At 51.8% G+C, this 20,603-nt stretch overlaps 1 protein-coding gene across 3 annotated transcripts in view; it reads right to left on the bottom strand.

The window, feature by feature from the left end:
* LanB2 (laminin subunit gamma-1) overlaps positions 1-20,603 on the bottom strand; it is a 255,938-nt gene that overhangs the window by 100,065 nt on the left and 135,270 nt on the right. For 2 of the 3 annotated variants that reach the window (XM_075678403.1, XM_075678402.1), the window contains exon 4: positions 19,072-19,244. In XM_075678403.1, the coding sequence (XP_075534518.1) occupies positions 19,072-19,244 (173 nt within the window). Of the gene's footprint in view, positions 1-14,967; positions 15,123-19,071; positions 19,245-20,603 lie in introns of those variants that run through there. The other variant, XM_075678404.1, reaches the window with a different exon arrangement.

The following is a 20,603-nucleotide window of genomic DNA, read 5'->3' as shown; positions in this document are numbered from 1 at the left end:
CCCGGCCACCTCCAAGCACCAGCCTCCCCCATCAGCGCCACCCAACGTGCCCATCCTCAAGACCTCCCGGCCTTCCCGCCCCCGCCGCCACTCTGTCTCCCGTGGTGCCCAGACTGCCAGCCGCCACCGCTCCGTTTCCTTCCCGCCTCTGCCTAGGTCCGAGGCGTCCACCGCCCCCGCCACCACCACCACATCACCGGTAAGCTGGAAACCGCAGCCTCACACGTCGGACCCCCAAACCGCGGCCCTCGAGGCCACTATCGCTGCCCAGCAGCTCCAAATTCAGGAGCTGTCGCGCCAGCTGCAGGCCGCGCTAGTGCGTCTGTCCTCCCCCGCTCCTCCTCCTGCTTCCCCAGCTCCCGCACCTCCACAGCCGCCGTCGCTAGCTGTGGAGCCGACGAATACGGCATCCTCGGCTGCATCATCGCGCGCCTCCTCTCCCAACCGCAGTCCCCCGCTCAAACGCCGATCCCCTTCCTCCGACCCCGTCGCGCCCGAGCGTGACGTGATTCGCCAAACAACCTCCTTCTTGGAGGCGTTTGAGAAGCGCGTCATGGCCCGCTTTGCGCGACTTGAGGAGCGCGTCGCCAGTATCGACACCCGTGTGGCCGCTATCGAATCCCACCTTACCGCCCTAGACAACAGGGTCGGGGCCTTAGAGACCCGCCAAAGCGCGACTGAGGCCACCGTCGCACACCTGTCGCTCCCTGCTCCACTCACCCCGGCACCTACCCCAACTCTGTCGGGGGACTCCGCCATCCATCATGGCCAGACAACCCACGCGCCTTAATTTCTGGCAGTGGAACTGTCGGGGGTTCCGCAGCAAGCGGAACACCCTGCAGCTCCGCCTCCAGAACATCCCTCCCGACACTCTCCCCTCCGTCCTAGCTGTCCAGGAACCCCTAACTCCCGTGAAACTGCGCGACTACACCTCCTTCCATCCTTCTTCTGGGGTCCACCCAAATGTTGCCACACTGGTGCAGCGCAACCTTGCTGCCGTGCAGCACCAGTTGGACGTTTCGGACCGTGCCCATCTCCTCCTTGAAATCCTTCCTCGCCGTCACACTGAGACAAGCCTCTTTGTTCTCAATGTGTACAGTCCTCCCAAAGTGCCTTCAGCTCCTCTCCTCCTCGTCCTCCGCAGAGCGCTCTCCTGCGCTGGCCGCAATGCCCTGGTCGTTCTTGGCGACTTCAATGCCCCACATACCAGCTGGGGCTACCCCCACAACACTCGCAAAGGCCACTCACTCTGGACTTTCATCCACAACGAGTGCCTTTCGGTCCTTAATGACTTCGCTTGCCCAACCAGGATCGGATCTAGTGTTCAACGAGACACCAATCCGGACCTTACCCTCGCCAAAAATGTCGCCAATTCGACCTGGACTAATACAGGGGTCTTCGTCGGTAGCGATCACTACGTCCTCTGTACAACTTTCCCACTCCCCTCCCTTGCTCGCGCCTCTACTCGTCTGACCCAGATAGTCGACAGGAACCGCTTTCGCTCCACTCGTCTCTCTACTTCCTCCTCTGCTCCTATCACTGATCTCTCTGCCTGGACCCTTTTGGCGGACGTCCACACTGCCACATCCACACTTCCTACAGCACCACAATCCACTACGGCAGACAGCCGGCTGCTGCACCATTGGGAGGCCTATCACGCTGTCCACCGCCGGTGGCAGGCTCAGAAATACAATCGCCGCCTGCGCCTCCGTTTGGCCCGACTCGCGTTGGATATGGAGGAGCACTGCGCCTCTCTCGTTAGACAACAGTGGGGCCAGACCTGCGACCGCATGGCAGGCAACCTGGGCCTCCGCGACACGTGGTCACTTCTCAGGGTGCTGCTAGACCATACACAAACTAAAGCTTCCCAGCAAGGATATCTCCCATCTCCTTCATTCCTCCCCACTCACCGATACTGACTTCCTGGCGGCCCTCCAGGACCACTACCTCTGCACCGACCTACCTACTCCACTTCCCACCTACTCCGGCTCCCCAAACCCTGACCTTGAGGCGGACGTCTCCGTGGGCGAGGTTCGTGCGGCGCTACTCACACTCCGCACCACCTCGGCCCCGGGGGCGGACCGCATCACTAACAAGGTACTCTGCAACCTAGACACCCCCTCCCTCGAAGCCCTTACTGATCTCCTCAATACACATTGGCAGGCTGGCACTCTTCCATCCTCCTGGACCCACGCACGTGTCTCATTCATCCCCAAACCCGGCAAGCCTATAGCCCTCGAACACCTCCGCCCCATCTCTCTCACCTCCTGTCTCGGAAAGCTGTTCGAGAATGTCATCCTGGCCCGCCTCCAGACCTATCTGGATGATCATGACTTTTATCCGGACTCCATGTTCGGTTTTCGTCCCCAGCTGTCCACCCAGGATGTGATGCTCCAACTTTCCGAGGATGTCCTACACCCCTCCCACCACAAACGCACTCGAGCTATCCTGCGCTGGACCTTACTAAAGCATTCGACAATGTACACCACACCGCCATCCTGGAGGCTCTCTCCTCCCTTCAGGTCGGACCCCGTGTCCATGCTTACGTCACCGCGTTCCTCGCCCACCGCACAGCCGAAATCTCATACGGCCCACTTTCTTCTCCTTCCTTCTCCCTTGGCAACAAGGGTACCCCACAAGGCTCTGTCTTGTCCCTTCTTCTGTTCAACATCACCCTCTTCCCGCTGGCACGTGCTCTACGAGCTATCCCAGCTCTGTCTCATGCTTTCTACGCCGATGACATCACCCTCTGGGTGACCATCGGCAATATTGGCGACATGGAGACCGCTCTACAGGCAGGTGCGGACGCGGTAGCGACTCACGCCCGGGTCATCGGGTTGAGCTGCTCTCCGACCAAATCGGAGCTTTTGCTCCTTCAGCCTGGGCGGATGGCCCCCCTTTCGCCTTTTCCACTCACCGTCTACCTTGACGGCACACTCATTCCTCTCGTCTCTACCCTCCGCATCCTCGGACTCTTTCTTCAGTCCAATGGCAAGCACACCACCCTCATCACTCGACTCACAAACACTGTACACGACACTGTCCGCCTCATACGCCGCATTGCAAACCGCCACCACGGCATGCGCGAACACGACCTCCACCGCCTGGTCCAAGCCTTTGTTCTCAGCCGCTTCATTTATTCCCTTCCGTATCTCTACCTTCCTCGTACCGAGGAAGACAAAGTCAACAGCCTCATTCGCCACGCATATAAGTCAGCCCTGTCCCTTCCCACATTTACGTCGACGGCTCGGTTACTGTCGATGGGCGTCCACAACTCCCTGACGGAGCTGACGAAGGCCCATCGCACGGCCCAGCTCCTCTGTCTCTCCCGCACCCGCCCGGGTCGCGCACTTCTCTCCACCCTTAATCTCTCCCCTCTTATTCCTCTTCCCACATCACTGCCCATCCCTTCCCATGTCTTCCCCTCCTAACCGCTAATCCCCTCCCTAAAAGAAATTGGAGGACGCTTAAGCTTCGCCTTCAAGAGTGGAACGCGACAGCGCTCCCGTCGACCCGCCAAGGGGTGTAAGACAATGGGCTACGGCGCAGCGACTACGCGCCCCGCATCGGACGCGGTGAGCGTCGAGCAACGCAGCGTTCGGCGCGACAACGAAATGTGCGCCTGAACAAGCGACGCACGCCTGAGCCTTAGAAACAGCTCGTTTCTAAGGCAACACCGCGTTCACTAGAGGCGCTTTGGTACCGCTTCGAAGCATCGAAGTCGTGGCTCAGTGGTAACGTCTCCGTCTCACAATCCGGAGACCCTGGTTCGATTCCCACCCAGCCCATCTTGCAAGTTGTTTTTTATTCATGAAGTGCCTGCTGGGATTTATCGCTCACGGCCAACGCCGCCGACGACACCGGCTTTTCTGCGACACGAGCTCCTTAACGCTGTCGCGTTAATATGCATCCGGAACACCACCCCTCCCGTAGAGCAGCGCCAGCCTCCGCGCTCTGGCGTCAGTACGAACGGCAGGCCGCCGTGGCTTACGTAGATGCTGCCCCGTACCGCCGCTACCCAGCACATGCCCTTGCCGTCACTGACAATTCTCTCCGACCCACTCTTACTGCCTCAGTCTACACTTCTACCTCTGTCGAGGCCGAGGAGGCAGCTATTGCCCTTGCCATCACGCAAACCTCCGCGAAGTACATCTTCAGCGACTCCAAACCTGCGGTCTACAACTACGCGGTTGGACGAATGGCACACCCGGCCATCGGTATCTTGCGTTCCGATACCGTTCCCTCTCGCCCCATCCAAATCATCTGGGTGCCCGCTCACGCGGCCCATCCTGGTAACGAGGCGGCCAATTCCATCGCTCGAGTTTCGACTGACCGAGCAAGCCCGCCCCCACCGGGAATGGATACGCGCGACGCGCTCCTCACGTACCGCGATATCACGCAGCACTATCGCCTCTCTCGTCTCACCTTCCCCCCTCCGCACCAATCCCTTTCCCAGCCCCACCAACACCTATGGCGCCACCTTCAGGTCCATACCTACCTTACTCCTGCACGGCTTGCCCTCTTCCACCCCGGGACGCACTCGCCGGCTTGCCGCTTATGTGACGGCTCCCGCACCGATTACGCTCACGTCCTTTTCTCCTGCCCGGCACACTTGCCCCCTGCCTCTTGGCGCCTAAGCAATTCGCAGCAGTGGGAGGCTGCTTTGTCCAGCACCGAGCCGGATATCCAAGTCCGGCTGGTGAACTGAGCGGAGGACGTCGCGACTAGGCATGGCCTGGACGCCCCAACCGGCAGCCTGAAGGCCGCCCATAACGCTGCTTTTTAATTTGTTTTGCTTTTGGCCTTCTCATCAATAAAGGTTTTTCACCACCACCACCACTCCTTCCTATAGAGCTGCACCACATTTTTAAAGATGATCATCTGTTGCAGATTACAAAATTCTATCCCTAGATCTAAATTACTCGATGAGGCGATCATTATTTCTGCGAGAAATAAAAATGCGCAATTAATCAACTTTTTAATTAACTACTTTACGGCACGTATATCAATCCACGAATTACAGCAGGTGAGTTCGCAAGGCGTGAGGTGGAATTCTCGCGACAGCACCAGTTTCGAGACTTTCAAAGTGTACGACGAAAAGCATTGGCGTTGCGGTTTAAAAGAAAACGCTGTTCTATGCATTGAATCACAGATGGAACACTAATGCATTTCGTCGGATACGTTGAAAATTAATACACCGAAACTGTTGTAGTCATGAGGATACGTTGCGAGTGGATACGCCTTGCAATCTCACAAGCTAGAATCCATAGAGGAAGATATGTGCGGTAAACCAATTACTTAAGTAGTTAAGCATTTTCATTTCTGGTAGAAATAATGGCCACCTCATCGTGTAATTTATATCAAGGGTTATAATTGTGGTACCTGCCACAAGCAATTTTTAAATATTTGGTGCAGCTAAAAAGAAAAAAAATTGCAGTTCCGCCCGGAAGGCGAAGCATCGATTGCGATAGCAAATTTGTTGATAGCTAAACGAAGTAAGAATAGTAGTTTTATCGGCCGTATAAACTTGTAAAAATTCGCTTACTGACTAAATTAGCAATGATAGAAAGTGTAAGCGTGACTCAACGAAGACGTAGAAAGAAACACACACGTGGTTAAGAACGGCCCGCTGAGATGCAAGTTTTGCCAGCCAGTTGCGACAGCAGCGGCAACCTTTTCTCGGAACGCCATCGTTACGCTCTAGCCTCGCCGCCATTGTGACTAAACGGGCTCGGTGGACCAACTACTGTTACTGAGCCCGCCACCGCCAACCTGGTCTGTCGCGAGCGGGGGAGTGGCCGCGGGAACGTCTACTGAGGCCTCTTCCCACGCGCCGTTCGAGACGCAAGACAATGGGCTACCGGCCGCGCTGCGGGGGTCAGCTCGGGGAATAAAAGGCATCTTTCCTGATACAAGCCCCGAGTTCTACGAAGTCCGGCTGACCTCGGTTGGGGACCATGAACCTTGCGCAAGGAAGTGTGTGTGTGTCAACCGTCCCGCAGAGAGGTGACTTGTTTACGATGACTGGACGGCCGTTTCCGTCACCTGGGTATCGGGGGAGGACCGTGTGTTTATAAACCGCTGTTGTGCGGCTTCTGGAGGCACTTTTCTCAGGCAGTCATGTTAGACTGGTGTACTTTTCTCTCGCAGTCATGCTCGACTGATGAACTGCATGTAGATACTGTAACTAAACCCATATTCCTCGTTCTCGATGAGAAGCAGTCCTTCCATTCATCAACGTCCGCAGCGTGGATAAGTTGGACGACGGCATGGGCCAGCTACCTTCTCACTCATGGCGGACTCCAATCTTGACAACGGGTTGCGAGCGATGGGATTGAGCCCCCAATCCTAAAAACTGGTGGCAGCGGTGGGATGGACTTTGCGACGTGGTGCTGTGTCTGCGGTGAGTGCTTGGTTCTTGCTTTGACTCTCTAGGCTTCATTTTGTGGTTGTTCTGTTTAGGACAGTAGCGAAGCTAGATTGTTGAGTGTTAGCTAGGTGGTGTTTTCCTAGCTAGATTTAGCGATCAGGACCAAGGCAGTAAAGCAGCAATCATGGAGTTAAATACACTGCTGAGAGACGAATTGTTGATTGTTGGTGAGGAACTGGGCCTAGATGTACGCAAGGAAATGCTAAAAGCGGAATTATTGGAGATAATTTCCGAACAGGTCAGTGAGGAAGAAATTGAAATGGGGTTGGACCTTCTAAAAAGGAGAGAGAAACGGGAAAGAGAAGAACGGGACAGAGAAGAACGGGACAGAGAAGAACGGGACAGAAAAGAACAGGACAGAGAGAGAGAGAAACGCGATAAAGATCGCGAGTTAAGAAAAATGCAACTTGAACTTGAAAGCAAACGTTTTGAGTTATCTCAAGGAAGTGAAGGGGCTCTGGGACGATCAAGTGAGGCAGAATCATACCGCATGGACAGGCTATTAAAGCCATTTGAGGTCGGCACCAACATAGGCTAGTTCCTACGCAATTTTGAAAGGACTTGCGAGAAGATGAACTTCGGTCCGAGTACATGGTCACAGCGGTTGCTGTCTATGTTGCCGTGTGAGGCTGCAGAGGTAATCGCCAGACTCAGAGCGGAAGATGCATATGATTACGCGAAGGTCAAGGCCAGTCTTCTGAAGAAATACCGCCTTTCAGCCGAAGCTTTTCGGCAAAGGTTTAGAAGCACAGGCAAGAAAGATAGCGAGGGGTAGCCGGAGTTTGCATACGGCTTAAAGGCCAGCCTAGTCGAGTGGCTGAAAAGCGCGGAAGCGTACAATAGCAGAGACATGATCATTGAATGCATGTGTCTAGTAGAGAAGTTTTACAAAGGCATCCCACCATCTGTGATGCTGTGGGTGCAAGGCAGAGGAAATGTAAACACTGTGGAAAGGGCGGCTGAATTAGCCGAAGAGTATGCAACGCGTAGAAAGTTGAACGCCGAGGACGGAAATTGGGACGGTCGAAATGGACCGCGGAAACCATTTTCGTTCAAAAAAGGGTTCGCAGACTAGACGATCGGAGCCTGTAGACGTGGAGGAAAAGCCCGCAGAAAAGGGAGAGGAGAAACTTAACGGAGAAACAGCACAAAAGGAACAGAAAAGAAAATTCGAATCTTTTAGGCCGATCCGCTGCTATAAATGCCACAAACTGGGACACATAGCTGTAAACTGCGGGAAGCCTAGCGTAGTTTTCTCCTACGTGGATGAAAAGGACGAGAATATTGAACTTTTAAGCCCATGCTTTCACGACCTGCAAATTAATGGTAAATCATGCCGGGTGCTGCGACACAGTGCCGCCACGATGGACATTGTCCATCCGTCTTCCGTGACGGTAGATGACTTCACCGGAGAAGTAGCATGGATCAAACAGGTTGTAGAAGAACACAGCGTGTGTCTGCCCATGGCCAAACTCAAAATCAGTGGACCATTCGGGGAGCTAGAGACTGAGGCTGCAGTTCCCAAATTTTTGTCACTGCAGTACCCGTACATCTTTTCAAATCGTTCGAATCAGTTACTGCATGAGAAAGGGCTTAAACTGGGAGAGGGCGTAGTACAGGCATTAACGCGAGGCCAAGCTCGTAAGATCGCGTAGCTTTCGGCTGAAAATGCACAAGCTGCTCCAGCGGAAGCAGAAAAGGGCATAACTTCAATACCCGAATCCGAGCTAGGTCCGAGGGGCAAAAAAAAAAAACAGTTGAGGAGAGCCTGCCAGCTGACCAGCTCAATCAGATCGTAGCACTAGAGTGTCAAAGTTCAAGCCTGCAGGAAGAGCAAGCTGACGCAATCGCAAGCAAGACACGGTCGTTATTTTCACCGGCCTCAAAGAACTTTGATGAGCTCTTACATGTGAACAGAGAGTCACTGGCAGCCGAGCAAAATGATGACAGCTTAGCTAAATTACACCACCCAGCTAAAGAAGGCATTGCTAGGCACAACGCGACGATACATGAGAGAGGAGGATTGTTGTATCGGCACTACAGAGATCGAAAGAGTAGGATTTTATATCAGTTAGTCGTACCTACTAAGTACAGGGAGGACCTTTTGAGTCTCTGTCATGCAAAAAGGGTGGTCCGTTCACCTAGGCATAAACAAATCAAAAGAAAGATTGCTTATGGAATACTACTGGCCTGGCTGTTTCAAAGACGCAGAAAACTTTGTAAGATCATGCGACGCCTGCCAGCGCTCGGGTAAACCAGGAGAGACATGGAAAGCTCCACTGAAGGTAGTGCCCTTAATAACAGAACCTTTCCGACGACTTGTGATAGACACGGTTTGGCATCTACCAAAAACAAAATCAGGTTACAGGTACTCGTTTACCATGCTGTGTCCGGCTACAAAGTTTCCAGAAGCAATCCCTCTGAAAGAGCTCAGCTCCACCGAAGTAGCAGACGCGCTTTTGACAGTGTTTGCACGAGTTGGGTTTCCAGCCGAAATTCAGGCGGATCAAGGGTCAGTATTCACCAGCGCACTGACCTCCACATTCTTGCAGAACTGCGGGGTAAAGTTGATACACAGTTCAGTCTATCACCCTCAGTCAAATAGTGTAGAGAGGTGACATTCGGTGCTTAAGCGAGTTTTGCGTGCGCTCTCTACGAGCACAAGGAGGACTGGGAGAACTGCCTGCCGGCAACTTTGTTTGCTTTGCGAACGGTTCCACATGAAGCGACAGGGTTCTCGCCAGCAGAACTAGTGTATGGGAGGACACTCCGTTCTCCACTGAGAATGTTAAGAGAGATGTGGGAGGAAAGAGGGGAGAGTCCAACAGTGGTTGAATACGTCCTAAATTTGTTGGGACGGCTAAGCGCAACCCAAGAACTAGTCGGGAAGAACATGGGAGTAGCTCAAAAGAACACCAAATTCTATTACGACAAGAATGCGAGGCTTCGTACGTTTAACGGCGGAGACCAGGTAATGATCCTCAAACCTTCAAGAAAGAAGAAGTTTGAAGTTCACTGGGACGGGCCCGTTAAAGTGTTGCACAAACTTTCAGATACTAACTATGCTCTGAAAATGCCCGGTCGCAGGAAAGAGGTGAGGATATATCACTGCAATTTGATGAAGCCGTGTGTAGAGCGGAGCGGAGTCGATAACTATACTATCAAAGAGCAGGAGGGCACTAGTACCAAGTTTAAGGAGTATAGGGCGACCTCCAACTCTGAAATCGGCCTAGAAGAAGTAGTAAAACATTCGGTAAGCTCGCATGCTCTTAGACCCCAGCAGCTAAAGGAGCTAAAAGGGGTGTTAGGGGAATATCTCGACAGATTCAGCTATCGGCCGGGTAGAACTGAACTAATAACGCATGAAATCGAGCTGACATCAACCGAACCCGTAAGACCAAATCCTTACAGGGTGTCTCCAAAACCGAGAGAAATTATGGAGGCAGAGATACAGCACATGCTAGAGTTGAGAGTTATTGAGCCCGTTGAGAGTGTCTACACGTCACCGCTAATACCGGTAGAAACCCCTACCCTCGTTCGTGTGTTGACTACAGGAAGTTAAATACCATCACTAGGGACCAGCTGTACCCGATACCCAACATTGAGGAACGAATTGAAAGAGTTAGCGCTGCTAAATACATTTCAACTATAGATCTCGTGCGGGGGTACTGGCAAGTTCCCCTTTCAGAAAGTGCCAGCCGCTATGCTGCATTCATCTCACCTGTAGGCACTTTTCACCCTCTCGCACTCAGCTTCGGGCTTAAGAACGCGGTGTTTAGCTTCTCTAAGTTAATGGATATTGTCCTAAAAGACATGCAGGAGTTCGCCTTGCCATATCTGGATGATGTAGCAATTTTTTCGGACAACTGGGAACAACACGTATCGCACCTCAAACAGGTGTGCTCACGGTTGAGGGAAACCGGCTTAACGATGAAAGTGGAAAACTGTAGATTTGGTTGTTAAAAGGTTACTTATTTGGACCATGTTGTCGGCCAGGGCATGAGACGGCCAGCCGAGCTGAAAATAGCTACGATTGGAGAATTTTCTCAGCCGCGCACGATAACAGACCGTTCATTTTTGTGACTTGTGGGGTACTATCAACGGTACATTCCGAATTACTCGCAAATGGCAAGTCCATTAACGGACGCCCTCCGAAAGGGAGCACCAAGTAGCGTACACTGGGATACGGACAAAGAGAACGCTTTCCAAAGTTTGAAAACGCTATTGGTTTCTCGTCTTGTGCTTTGCGCGCCAGACTACACAAAGGAATTTATAGTTCAATGCGACGCAAGCAACAGAGGTATGGGCGTGGTACTTAGTCAGGTCGGCGACGATAATGAGGAGCATCCTATCCTCTATGCCAGCCGTAAACTAAATGTAAGAGAGGAAGCCTACAGCGCTTCAGAGAAGGAATGCGCTTGTTTAGTTTGGGCCGCCCAGAAGTTGTCGTGTTACTTGTACGGAGCGAAGTTCATCTTCGAGACTGACCACTGTCCTCTGACGTGGCTCAATCGAATGTCACACAAAAATGGCCGCTTGCTCCGATGGAGTCTCAATCTCCAAGAGTACAACTTCTCCGTTAGATATAAGAAGGAAAGTTGCATAGCAATGCGGATGGTTTGAGCAGACTAATTTGAATTCTGCGTTTAAGGGTCCCGCCTAAATTTTAGGGTTATTAATGTTAATTTGGTTAAGGCAAGAAGATCCCCTCTCATTTAGCAGGATTCCTTCCATGACTGCTGAATTTGTCAGCATGAAATTGCTTCAAAAATTGGCATAGCGAAATGCAGCATTTTTTGTTTCTGCACTTATGTTTTCTTTGAAGCCCCGCGGGTTTAAAGCTTAAAGTAAGAGCCAAGGTACGTCATCTCGCCGTAGAGCCGTGTTGTGGGGTTCGTTTTGCAGTTGCCTGTCCTTGTTGGATGTTTTGGGGCGGTGACAACATTACACAAGTGGTTGCTGCGAGCCAAGGCATCACCCCCTGGCCACCAGCCGTTCTCTTCCTGCCCAGCGGTTGTCAGCGCTGTACAGCCGAGATTTTCCGGGCTATGGAGGCGCTGTTAAGAACGGCCCGCTGAGATGCAAGTTTTGCCAGCCAGTTGCGACAGCAGCGGCAACCTTTTCTTGGAACGCCACCGTTACGCTCTAGCCTCGTTGCCATTGTGACTAAACGGGCTCGGCCGACCAACTATTGTTACTGAGCCCGCCACCACCAACCTGGTCTGCCGCGAGCGGGGGAGTGCACGCGGGAACGTCTGCTGAGGCCTCTTCCCACGCGCCCTTCGAGGTGCAAGACAATGGGCTACCGGCCGCGCTGCGGGCGTCAACTCGGGGAATAAAACGCACATTTCCTGATACGAGCCCCGAGTTCTACGAAGTCCGGCTGACCTCGGTTGGGGACCATGAACCTCGCGCAAGGAAGTGTTTGTGTGTGAGTGTGTGTGTGTAAACCGTCCCGCAGAGAGGCGACTTGTTTACGATGACTGGACGGCCGTTTCCGTCACATGGGTATCGGGGGAGGACCGTGTGTTTATAAACCGCTGTTGTGCGGCTGCTGAAGGCACTTTTCTCAAGCAGTCATGTTAGACTGGTGCACTTTTCTCTCGCAGTCATGCTAGACTGATGAACTGCATGTAGATACTGTAAATAAACCCATATTCCTCGTTCTCGATGAGAATCAGTCCTTGGCTTTATCAACGTCCTCAGCGTGGATAAGTTGGACGACAGCGTGGGCCAGCTACCTTATAATTCATGCCGGACTCCAATCTTGACAACGGTTACGAGCGATGGGATTGAGCCCCCAATCCTAACAACGTAGACAGCGCTGTCTGTGTGTCTGCTTCTTTCTACGTCCTTGTTCAGTCACACTTACACATTCTATCATGGATTCAAACCAACTAGCCAGTCAACGTGTTTTAACTAAATTAACCAGCACGGTGTCACGCGCGCACAGGTCAACATGAACACATCTCGCTCGATGACAGCGGAAACTGCCTGTGAAAACGCTGCAGTTAGGCATCGCGGCAGCAGCAAGCGAATTGACCTTCACGCATGTCTGGCTTCAGTGCGAACGAAACGTCGAAAGCACAGAGCATACGAAGCTACGCGCACTCTGCAAACATCGCACATCGCTTTGAAGATGAGGCCCGCGTGGGCGCGCACTTTAGCCACGTCGCAGATCGCTTTCAAGACACACGAGCGCCGGAAACGCGTCCCTACGGCGTCAGTCAAAAGGCTGTTTCACATGGCGCGATTTTCAGTCAGCGACACAGCGAATTCGGTCGCTCAGCGACCGCCGCGACGTCGTACGCGTCACCTCCCGCCCCCTCTCTTGTATGGGAACTGCCTCCTCCTCCTCTCTACAGTTCTATCTGCGTCCCCTCTGGCTTCCCAAGTTAGTACAAAGGGAAGCGCTGCAGTTCCTGCAGTGCTTTTGAGCGGAGCCACGGATAATTACAGCTGTCAAACGGCTAACGTGGCTACGGCCAAGGAGCTCCAGAGGGCATTGTGCACATTCGCCGCGGTGGGTTGAAAACGAATTTCTCCCGTCGGCTCTCCTCTCTTAATCGCGCTTGTCATCTATATACACGCTCTGAACCGACGCGGTGTGCGCGACAGCAGGCCACAGCAGCAGCAGCAGTAGTGAGAAAGTCGAAGGAAGAAAAAAGCTTCGCTTTAAAAAGACACCCAGCAAGCATATGCCGCTACGTAATTACTCGAAAAAGGAACCCTTCGCGGCGAGTAAATTAGTCCAACCCAATCTGAGCAGTGTGCATACATATAGACCGCTGGTAAAGTAACAGACGCATTTCAAATTTCGCGAGTTTCCTTTTCTTAACAGCGAATTCAGCATCAACATCCACTATTTCCGTCTGTACACTCTGATGGTGCCCAAGAAAGTAAACGGAGCGCGCTGGCCGATCTGCATCTCCCGTCAGCGGTATCACGCAGCACGCGCAAAGGACAATCTGCCGTGCCTTTCCGTGTGCTTTGAAATCCTGCAAGACGAAGGCGCGCTTGTTCAGGCGGTCGACTAGGGGAACCTTTAGGCGCTTCCAGAAATCCCTGATTTTTCCTGCCATTGGTGGAAACGGTGGCATGGCCATCACGGTAATAGCCGCGTTTCAAAAGAAACAGCGGACAGCGGTAGGCGCCGTACGTTTATCAAGCAAACGGTTTTGGCCAGGGCTGCTTATTGCCACTGATAAATAGTTGTGGCAGACTCAGCAGCCTCGCCTAACCTCGACCGTTGGAAGAAGCACTCCTTCGCCGGAGCCACCGATGAGGCAGCGGTCAAAAACATATCGCCACAGCAAATAACGTTCGCGCATGCCATGTGGTACACATTGCTGCCGCTAGTAAACAAAGATGTGGTTCGGCCACCGCTCGCACGCTCCGTGTACTTTCTGGGGCACCTGTACCGAGGTCAGCCGAAGCGTAAACCTCGCTTGATGACTTGGAGCTCGCGCCGGTGTGTTTCGTTGTATCGCGCGTACGCTGCCTCTAAGCCCCAGAGAAGCAATTTCCGTGGGCCTTGAAGGCCTCGGGCAATTTTCCCAAGCAAGAGAAGGCCAGCACTAAAAAAGAAATCACGTCAAAATAGGAGCGTCCAATAAATATACTCACGGCTGACCATACTTGACGGTATCCTTTAAATGACAAACGCCTGTTTCAGTCGTATAAGCGCTCAAAAAAAGAAGATATAGGAAATAATAGAGGGTACAAAGCGCCAGAAACGCGTTCCTAAGCGCACACACGCATTCCAAAATGAAAGAGGACACAGCGGGGAGCGTAGGCGCTGGCTTGCAGCAAGCGGCCTCTGTCACATGCTTCACGCAAGCATGTTCACCAGCGTCGACCACCGGGAAGTTTGCGCGTCCGACGCTACGAACGTTACCGGCCACGCACCCTAGCTTCGGCCGGAGTTGGTGACGTTCGGCAGGAAATTTCATCTTAAAAGCATCGATCACGCGTTTGTAGCGTGCCCTCGCATGTTCGCCACAATCCCAAGTGATCTCATTCTGCTTCCCAGGACGCTACTCTACATTCTGTCGCCGTCGTCATCCGAGCTGGCAATCAGAGGGATGGACGATCACTGCGACGAGTTCGCGCCCGTCAGCAGTGAGTGCTGCAGCGCCTGTCTCTGCGCGAGTGTAAGCTTGAACACGCGCCAGCTGCTTGACGATGACTTCTCGCTAGCACTGACGGCGCCTAGACGCTGTCTTCTGGTGACAGCTTCGAGTAAGGGCGCGTCACCAGTCAAGGGTGTTCCCTGGGGATCTGTAACGCTTCAACAGCCTAAAAGCATCACAGTTACTTTAGCACAGAGTTTCACCGTTACCGATACCTCCAGTCACCTGAAGAATATGCGCAGCCGGGAGGGTATCAAGTAGAACGGTAACGCTACGCTAAAATTGTTAAAGCGAGCCTTCCGTTACACCTCGGTTTGCGCGAAAACGCACAATCATGTATTCTCGCGAAAATAGCGCCCTATATGACGCGGCGTGTAGAGTAACGCCTGGCACGCCTCCACCCACCGGGTCTCTCGTAGGAATCTCGGTGGCGCGTCTGGATGTCGCCTCGAATCCGCTGCTGTTGGTATCGGGGCCAGTTGGTGGCAGAGGCCATCAGGCACAGGTGCAGCAGCAGCAGGGCGCGCATCATGTCTTGCGGACGAGAGCCACGCTACGCCGGGGAAGCTCTGCCGCATCGGGCAAGGAGGCGAGCGAGTCCGGTCTGCCCACGCGGGGCCTCCTCCGCTGCCTGGGCGTCGCTCGTTTCGGGCCGGAGAGGCGGCGAACGTTCGACTGACGCTCGTCCGTCGTGTTCAGTTTTTTTCACCACGAACGTAAACCGACTTTTTCAGCCTTGTGGAGGGGATGAGGTTTGCTCTGGTCGTCTAAGCTCGTTTGGAACATTGAAAAAGAACTTGAATGGTATCTCCCAAGACTACGGGTTACTTCTGGCTAGCGATAAAAAAAAAATTAGTTGCAAGGAGACAGCTTAAATGGGTCCAATCGTACAAGGAAGCCCGAAAAATTCATAGCGTTAGGCTTCAAGGAGTGTCTGTATGCTTTCACAGCGCGAGCCACGTCTCCTGTATATAGCTCAGGCCAGGTGGTGCTTACGTCGCAAGTAGCTCGACGGCTTAGCCAGGTGAGCTCGATTCGAGCGAGGGAAAAGTACTCCTGACCTACGAAATAAAGATCCACTCATCTTGTCCGAGAAACCAGCCCCGTAATTCGTCACAAAGTGGCTTGCGAAATGAGGATTTATGTGACGACCGGGAATTACAACAAAAGCCAAATGCCCACGCTCGTGATTTCTTGCGTGCGCTGTCATCGAAAGCGAAAGTAAATGAAACAAAAAACGAAGAAAAAGATAGAGCGGAAAGATGGATAAGCGATCTAGTTTTCACTGACAACTCGACGTAAGTATTTAGCGTAACGAAAAAAATGAGAGACGGTACGTGGAACCACAGGACAAGCTGCTTACTCGCAAATGAAAAAAGAATTATTGCAAAAAACGTTTACGTTACATAAGATTCTTCAGCTGCGCGTAAGCACTTTGTGCTGTGGTTCAGCCGTTATGATAAAGCGCTTGCTAGCCGCTGACACCACGCATGGCCTCGCGATGCGGAAGCGTGCGATCATCGCGCGTGCCGCACAACAACGGTCTCCGAATTCGGGTCGGAAGTTGAGAACGCAGTTGCTGGAAAGAAGTAGCCTCGTCGAAATGCGCTGTGATTTACGCGGAAACAGATATCGACGGCGTATACGGACGTAGGTGACAGATATATGAGCGACATTTTTTTAAAGCGAAGCATTCATAGCGAACCTTTCTGGGGCTTTCTATAATGGGCGAAAGACGCACGTACGAAACAACCCGTATGCGCGAGCCTCTTGGCAACACCTGTCCCTCGACAGGCATCGCCTCGGTCTTCAATCACTGCGTCGACGTCTTGCATTACGCACCAACTCCTGTTTGCACTTTTCGCGTACCTTGGGAACGGCGTAAACACTCCGCGACACTAAGGTTGTCATCTGATCGGTGCGTCAAGATTTCACGAGATTAAATGTTACGTAGGCTGACGATAAATACGACTGTGCGTGTAGAATTTAGCTTCATAGCATTCAATTATGTTCAGTGCGTGTCTATAGTTTTGGCTTACTCAGTATCGATGTTCACCCTAGCACTCTTTATTTGTATGCGTGGTTTTGTTACCTTCAACACTACTGCGCGAGTCGAACTAAATGACGATGCTAAAGTTCAGTTGTCATTCAGTTGACTCTTTCTTATCAGCTATTTCTCAGTTGTGAGCGAAGCACGCAATTACTTTCGTGCCGAATTTTTAATCAACTCGTGTCTTTAGTTTTGGAGATATTGTTCTGCGCAGTAGCGTACAAGTATGATCTGTGTTGCACTGTGTGTGAGCTTGCTGTGTTGGAATTTTATTTCGACATTTTCTTTGCTCGTACAGTATCCTTTTTTAGTTTCTATGTACCACTCCTGCTTTGGCTGCCAGAAAGCAGCTGGCAGTATTGTCAAATAGATAAATATACTTTGAAACGCTGACGACGGCGCGTGTGTTGTTCGTTGGTTTCTTGGCTGCAAAGAGAGGGTTCGTCGGAGTGCGGCGTTCGAGAGCCTCGTGTCGCTTCAGAACCGCGCGCTGTGCGCTCTCGGCCAGTGAGCTGGCAGTGCTGCACGAGGCCGCTCTTTTTTAGCGAGAGAGCCGAGTCCGCTACGAGGAGAGAGGGGGGCAGGATTGCTTATCTACGGTAGGAAACATAACGCTGGTTGCAAAGTTATTTCCTGTCCTTGTCACCATTCTGCACGTGTAGTTATGAAGTGTCGTATCAGGTACATCACAAATCTTATAGGGTTCCTGCAAGTTTTTGTAGCGGAAACACCAAGCGCTTGAACGAAACCAACCTTAAATATCAGAGAATGCCGGATTTACGCGTGACTGGCAATTTGTATAGTTGGAACTCGGCGTAAGGCCTGTGTCTGCAGAACTAGTATGCATGCAGTATTGTAGTGCAGTATGCATGCTTTAATTCCGTGGCAAAAGGAAAAAAAAAGGAAGAAAAAACGCTACGCAATCGTCTTACATTTCGAATGATTATTTCCATGCAATTGTGTCATATTAGGAAACCATTACTTACCAGATCTGTTTGCGTTTCCTAGATCTGTACTGGCCCTGGTCTTTTTGATGAGTGCTCAAATCACGAAATCGTCAGTGATTACACGAACTTGGGCGGAAGTTTCCTAGCGCAAATATTTAGATCGGACAATTAAACGGCGCATGATACACTGGACCGGCAATTTACTGTCAACGGTAAACGGTAAATGTCAACGGTAAAAAAAGAAAACGACTACTTGGCTGTAGAAGCGTAATGCCATATAGGGCGACACAGCTTGTTTTAATGCACTCGTTTTAACGCTTCGCGCTCACTTCCCTGTAATCATCAACAGCCGATGGTGTTTTGACAATTGCGGAGTTGTCCCTCAATCACCTGCTGTCGTTACGGAAAGAATCGTAGCTGCGACTTGAATGAGTTGTTCGCGTCACGTACAGCTTTCGTCAAAAGAAAACGAGACGCTGTGCCGGTCTCCCATTACACTCGCGCGGCTCGGAACAGGAGAGCAACATTCATTCTCGAACGCTGTTTGGCGACAGGCGTTGTACGCGCGCGGCTCACACTTTGTCACAACCAGCCTCACTGGAGCGACGCCAATTTCTCAGCCGCACTGAAAGCGGAAACCCCGAACGCGATGGTACGCGTCGTCTGCCACGCCAAAGACTGCGCAACGCCCAATTTCCTTCCTTGTGGCCACAGGCGCCAGCGAAAACTGATTGGCCAAACTGCAATGCACAGCGACCGAAGTGGGCGGCCAGCGGTCGATCGACAGCGATCGTGATTCCATCTCTCGCGTCGGGACTTTGCAAGCCGCTTTGCCGAAAGGATGAGAAACGGGAGCAGCCTCTTTCTGTCAGCACGAAGGCAGTTATGCAGTGTTTATCAGCGGTCGCGTGCGCTTGTCGTTTGGCGTTACCACTGTACCGTTTACAGGACGTCCCAGCTAACTTTAGCCAGAGTTTGAAAATATGCGAATGCCACGTAGCTGGATAGAACCAAGGTAATGTTGTTTACCGTCGCTTGGAAATACGCAAATGATTATTTTTCGTACCGCCTAATTACATCCTTAGTCTTAATTAATTAATCTCAAATATTATAATTAGATGAAATACGCCAATGAGAAAATTGCAGAGCGACACGAAAAACTCCCGATAGAGCTTTCTGTTGCTCAATACGTGCTACATAAAAGTGTTTGAAAGAAGAAAGTGAGCGCACGCAAATTGCCTCGAGCGGCCAGTTGCGCGGCAATCTTGCGTGTACTCGCGGACTGCTTTCATGCTGGGAAAAACACCTTTGTGCAGCGCGTACTGAGCAAGCTGCATCGGGGGTTTTTCGTGTCGCTCTGCAATTTCCTCATTGGCGTATTTCATCTAATTATAATATTTGAGATTAATTAAGACTAAGGATGTAATTAGGCAGAATGAAAGAAACGCACCTCCCAGGCGACGCCAAACGACACTGCCTTCGTCCAGCCGCAAAGGGGGCGACGCCACTCACGCTGGCACTCGTGGGCGTCGGTGGAGGTGGCCCTGCCCCACGCCTGGTCGTTGTACAGGTCCATGCAGCGCTCGCAGTTGTCGCCCGCCGTGCGGTGCTCGCAGCGGCACAGCAGCTGGCGCTCGCCGCCGGGTCCCGGATCGCAGGCCATGGCGTGGCCGTTGCACTGGCACCTGCGCACGAACGCGTCCGGCACGCTCACCCTACACGGTCCGTGGCATTTTTTGAAAAAGAAATGTTTATTGCACAGAACAGCGAGCTCAAAGAAAATCGCCTGCCTTGAGGGAAGGTGAAAACTGCGCATTGATTCTCGCCAGCACACACCGACGACACGGGTTTGACAGCGATAGCTATTGCAGAATTTATTTCAAGCAGCTTTCGAGTCAACTCTCGTAGCGTTCATCATGTTTATTGCCGCAAAAATCTGCCAGAAAGAAAACTTGATTTTCGCCCATCCGCACTCTCGAAAAGAATGCGGCACGAGCTCGAACACCGGCCGCATTTCGGGCGAAATGCAAAAGCGCGTGCCACGATCCCCAGGTGGTCCAAATTAATCCGGAGCCCTCCACAACCGCGTTCCTAATTAGATCGTCATTTTCGCACGTAAAACCCTGGAATTTTTTAACATTCTAAAAAACTTGTATATGCCCTTTGGATTGTACCATTGTCGCCAAACAATCATTGCCATCTGTCATGCTGGCATTTGCTTTCTTGCAAATTCTGTGCTCCCTCTTTTCCTGTCGAGAATGATATTACACGCTGATAACGAGCATACCGTTCGTGACCTGGAAGTTTCGGGAGCGCAGCGTTATAAAGAAAGGAACAGCACGTCATATACAGGTGCCCCAAATATCATGCACCAAGATTTAAACATATGCAAATGCCACGTAGGTGGACAGAACCAAAATCGCCGCGCAATCTTGCGTGAATCCGGGGCGCTTCTTCCGCGCTCATAAAAAACACTTTAATGCGGCACGTGTCGAGCAACAGAAAGCTGTATCGGGAGTTTTTCATGTTGCTCTACAATTTTCCTATGGAAACCTTTAATCTAATTATAATATTTGAGAAGTTGATTCAATAATTAAGAGTAATGATGTAATTAGGCAAAATGCAAAAAATAATCTGTGCATCTCCAAGCGCCGGCAAACAACATTACCTTGGTTCTGTCCAGATACATGGCATTTGCATATTTTCCAATCTTGGTGCATGATATCTGGGACATTAGATCACTATCATTGATCACAGTAGATCACTATCATTGTTGAGGGACAAATATACGTCCCAATTGGTGTAAATGTTCTTTAGAGTGAACGATTCGTTCTTACTGCTTCAAGTGACTCTGAAGAGGTTTTAGAATCGGAAAATTTACGGTGGTTTGGAAAGCTCGCATAGTTTAGTTCCCAAGTTCTCCAAGTCCGTATGTTCTCGATTGTGAGCAACGCAGCGATCGCCAGTTGAATTTTCGTCGAAGCTCCGCCCCCTCGCGCGGAAACCGGAAGCGAGGATAACGTCAGCACAGGGGTCACGTGAGC

This window comes from Dermacentor variabilis, unplaced genomic scaffold (assembly GCF_050947875.1).
Source record: "Dermacentor variabilis isolate Ectoservices unplaced genomic scaffold, ASM5094787v1 scaffold_19, whole genome shotgun sequence".
NCBI lineage: Eukaryota > Metazoa > Arthropoda > Arachnida > Ixodida > Ixodidae > Dermacentor > Dermacentor variabilis.
This window is presented reverse-complemented; position numbering and strand designations above follow the sequence as displayed.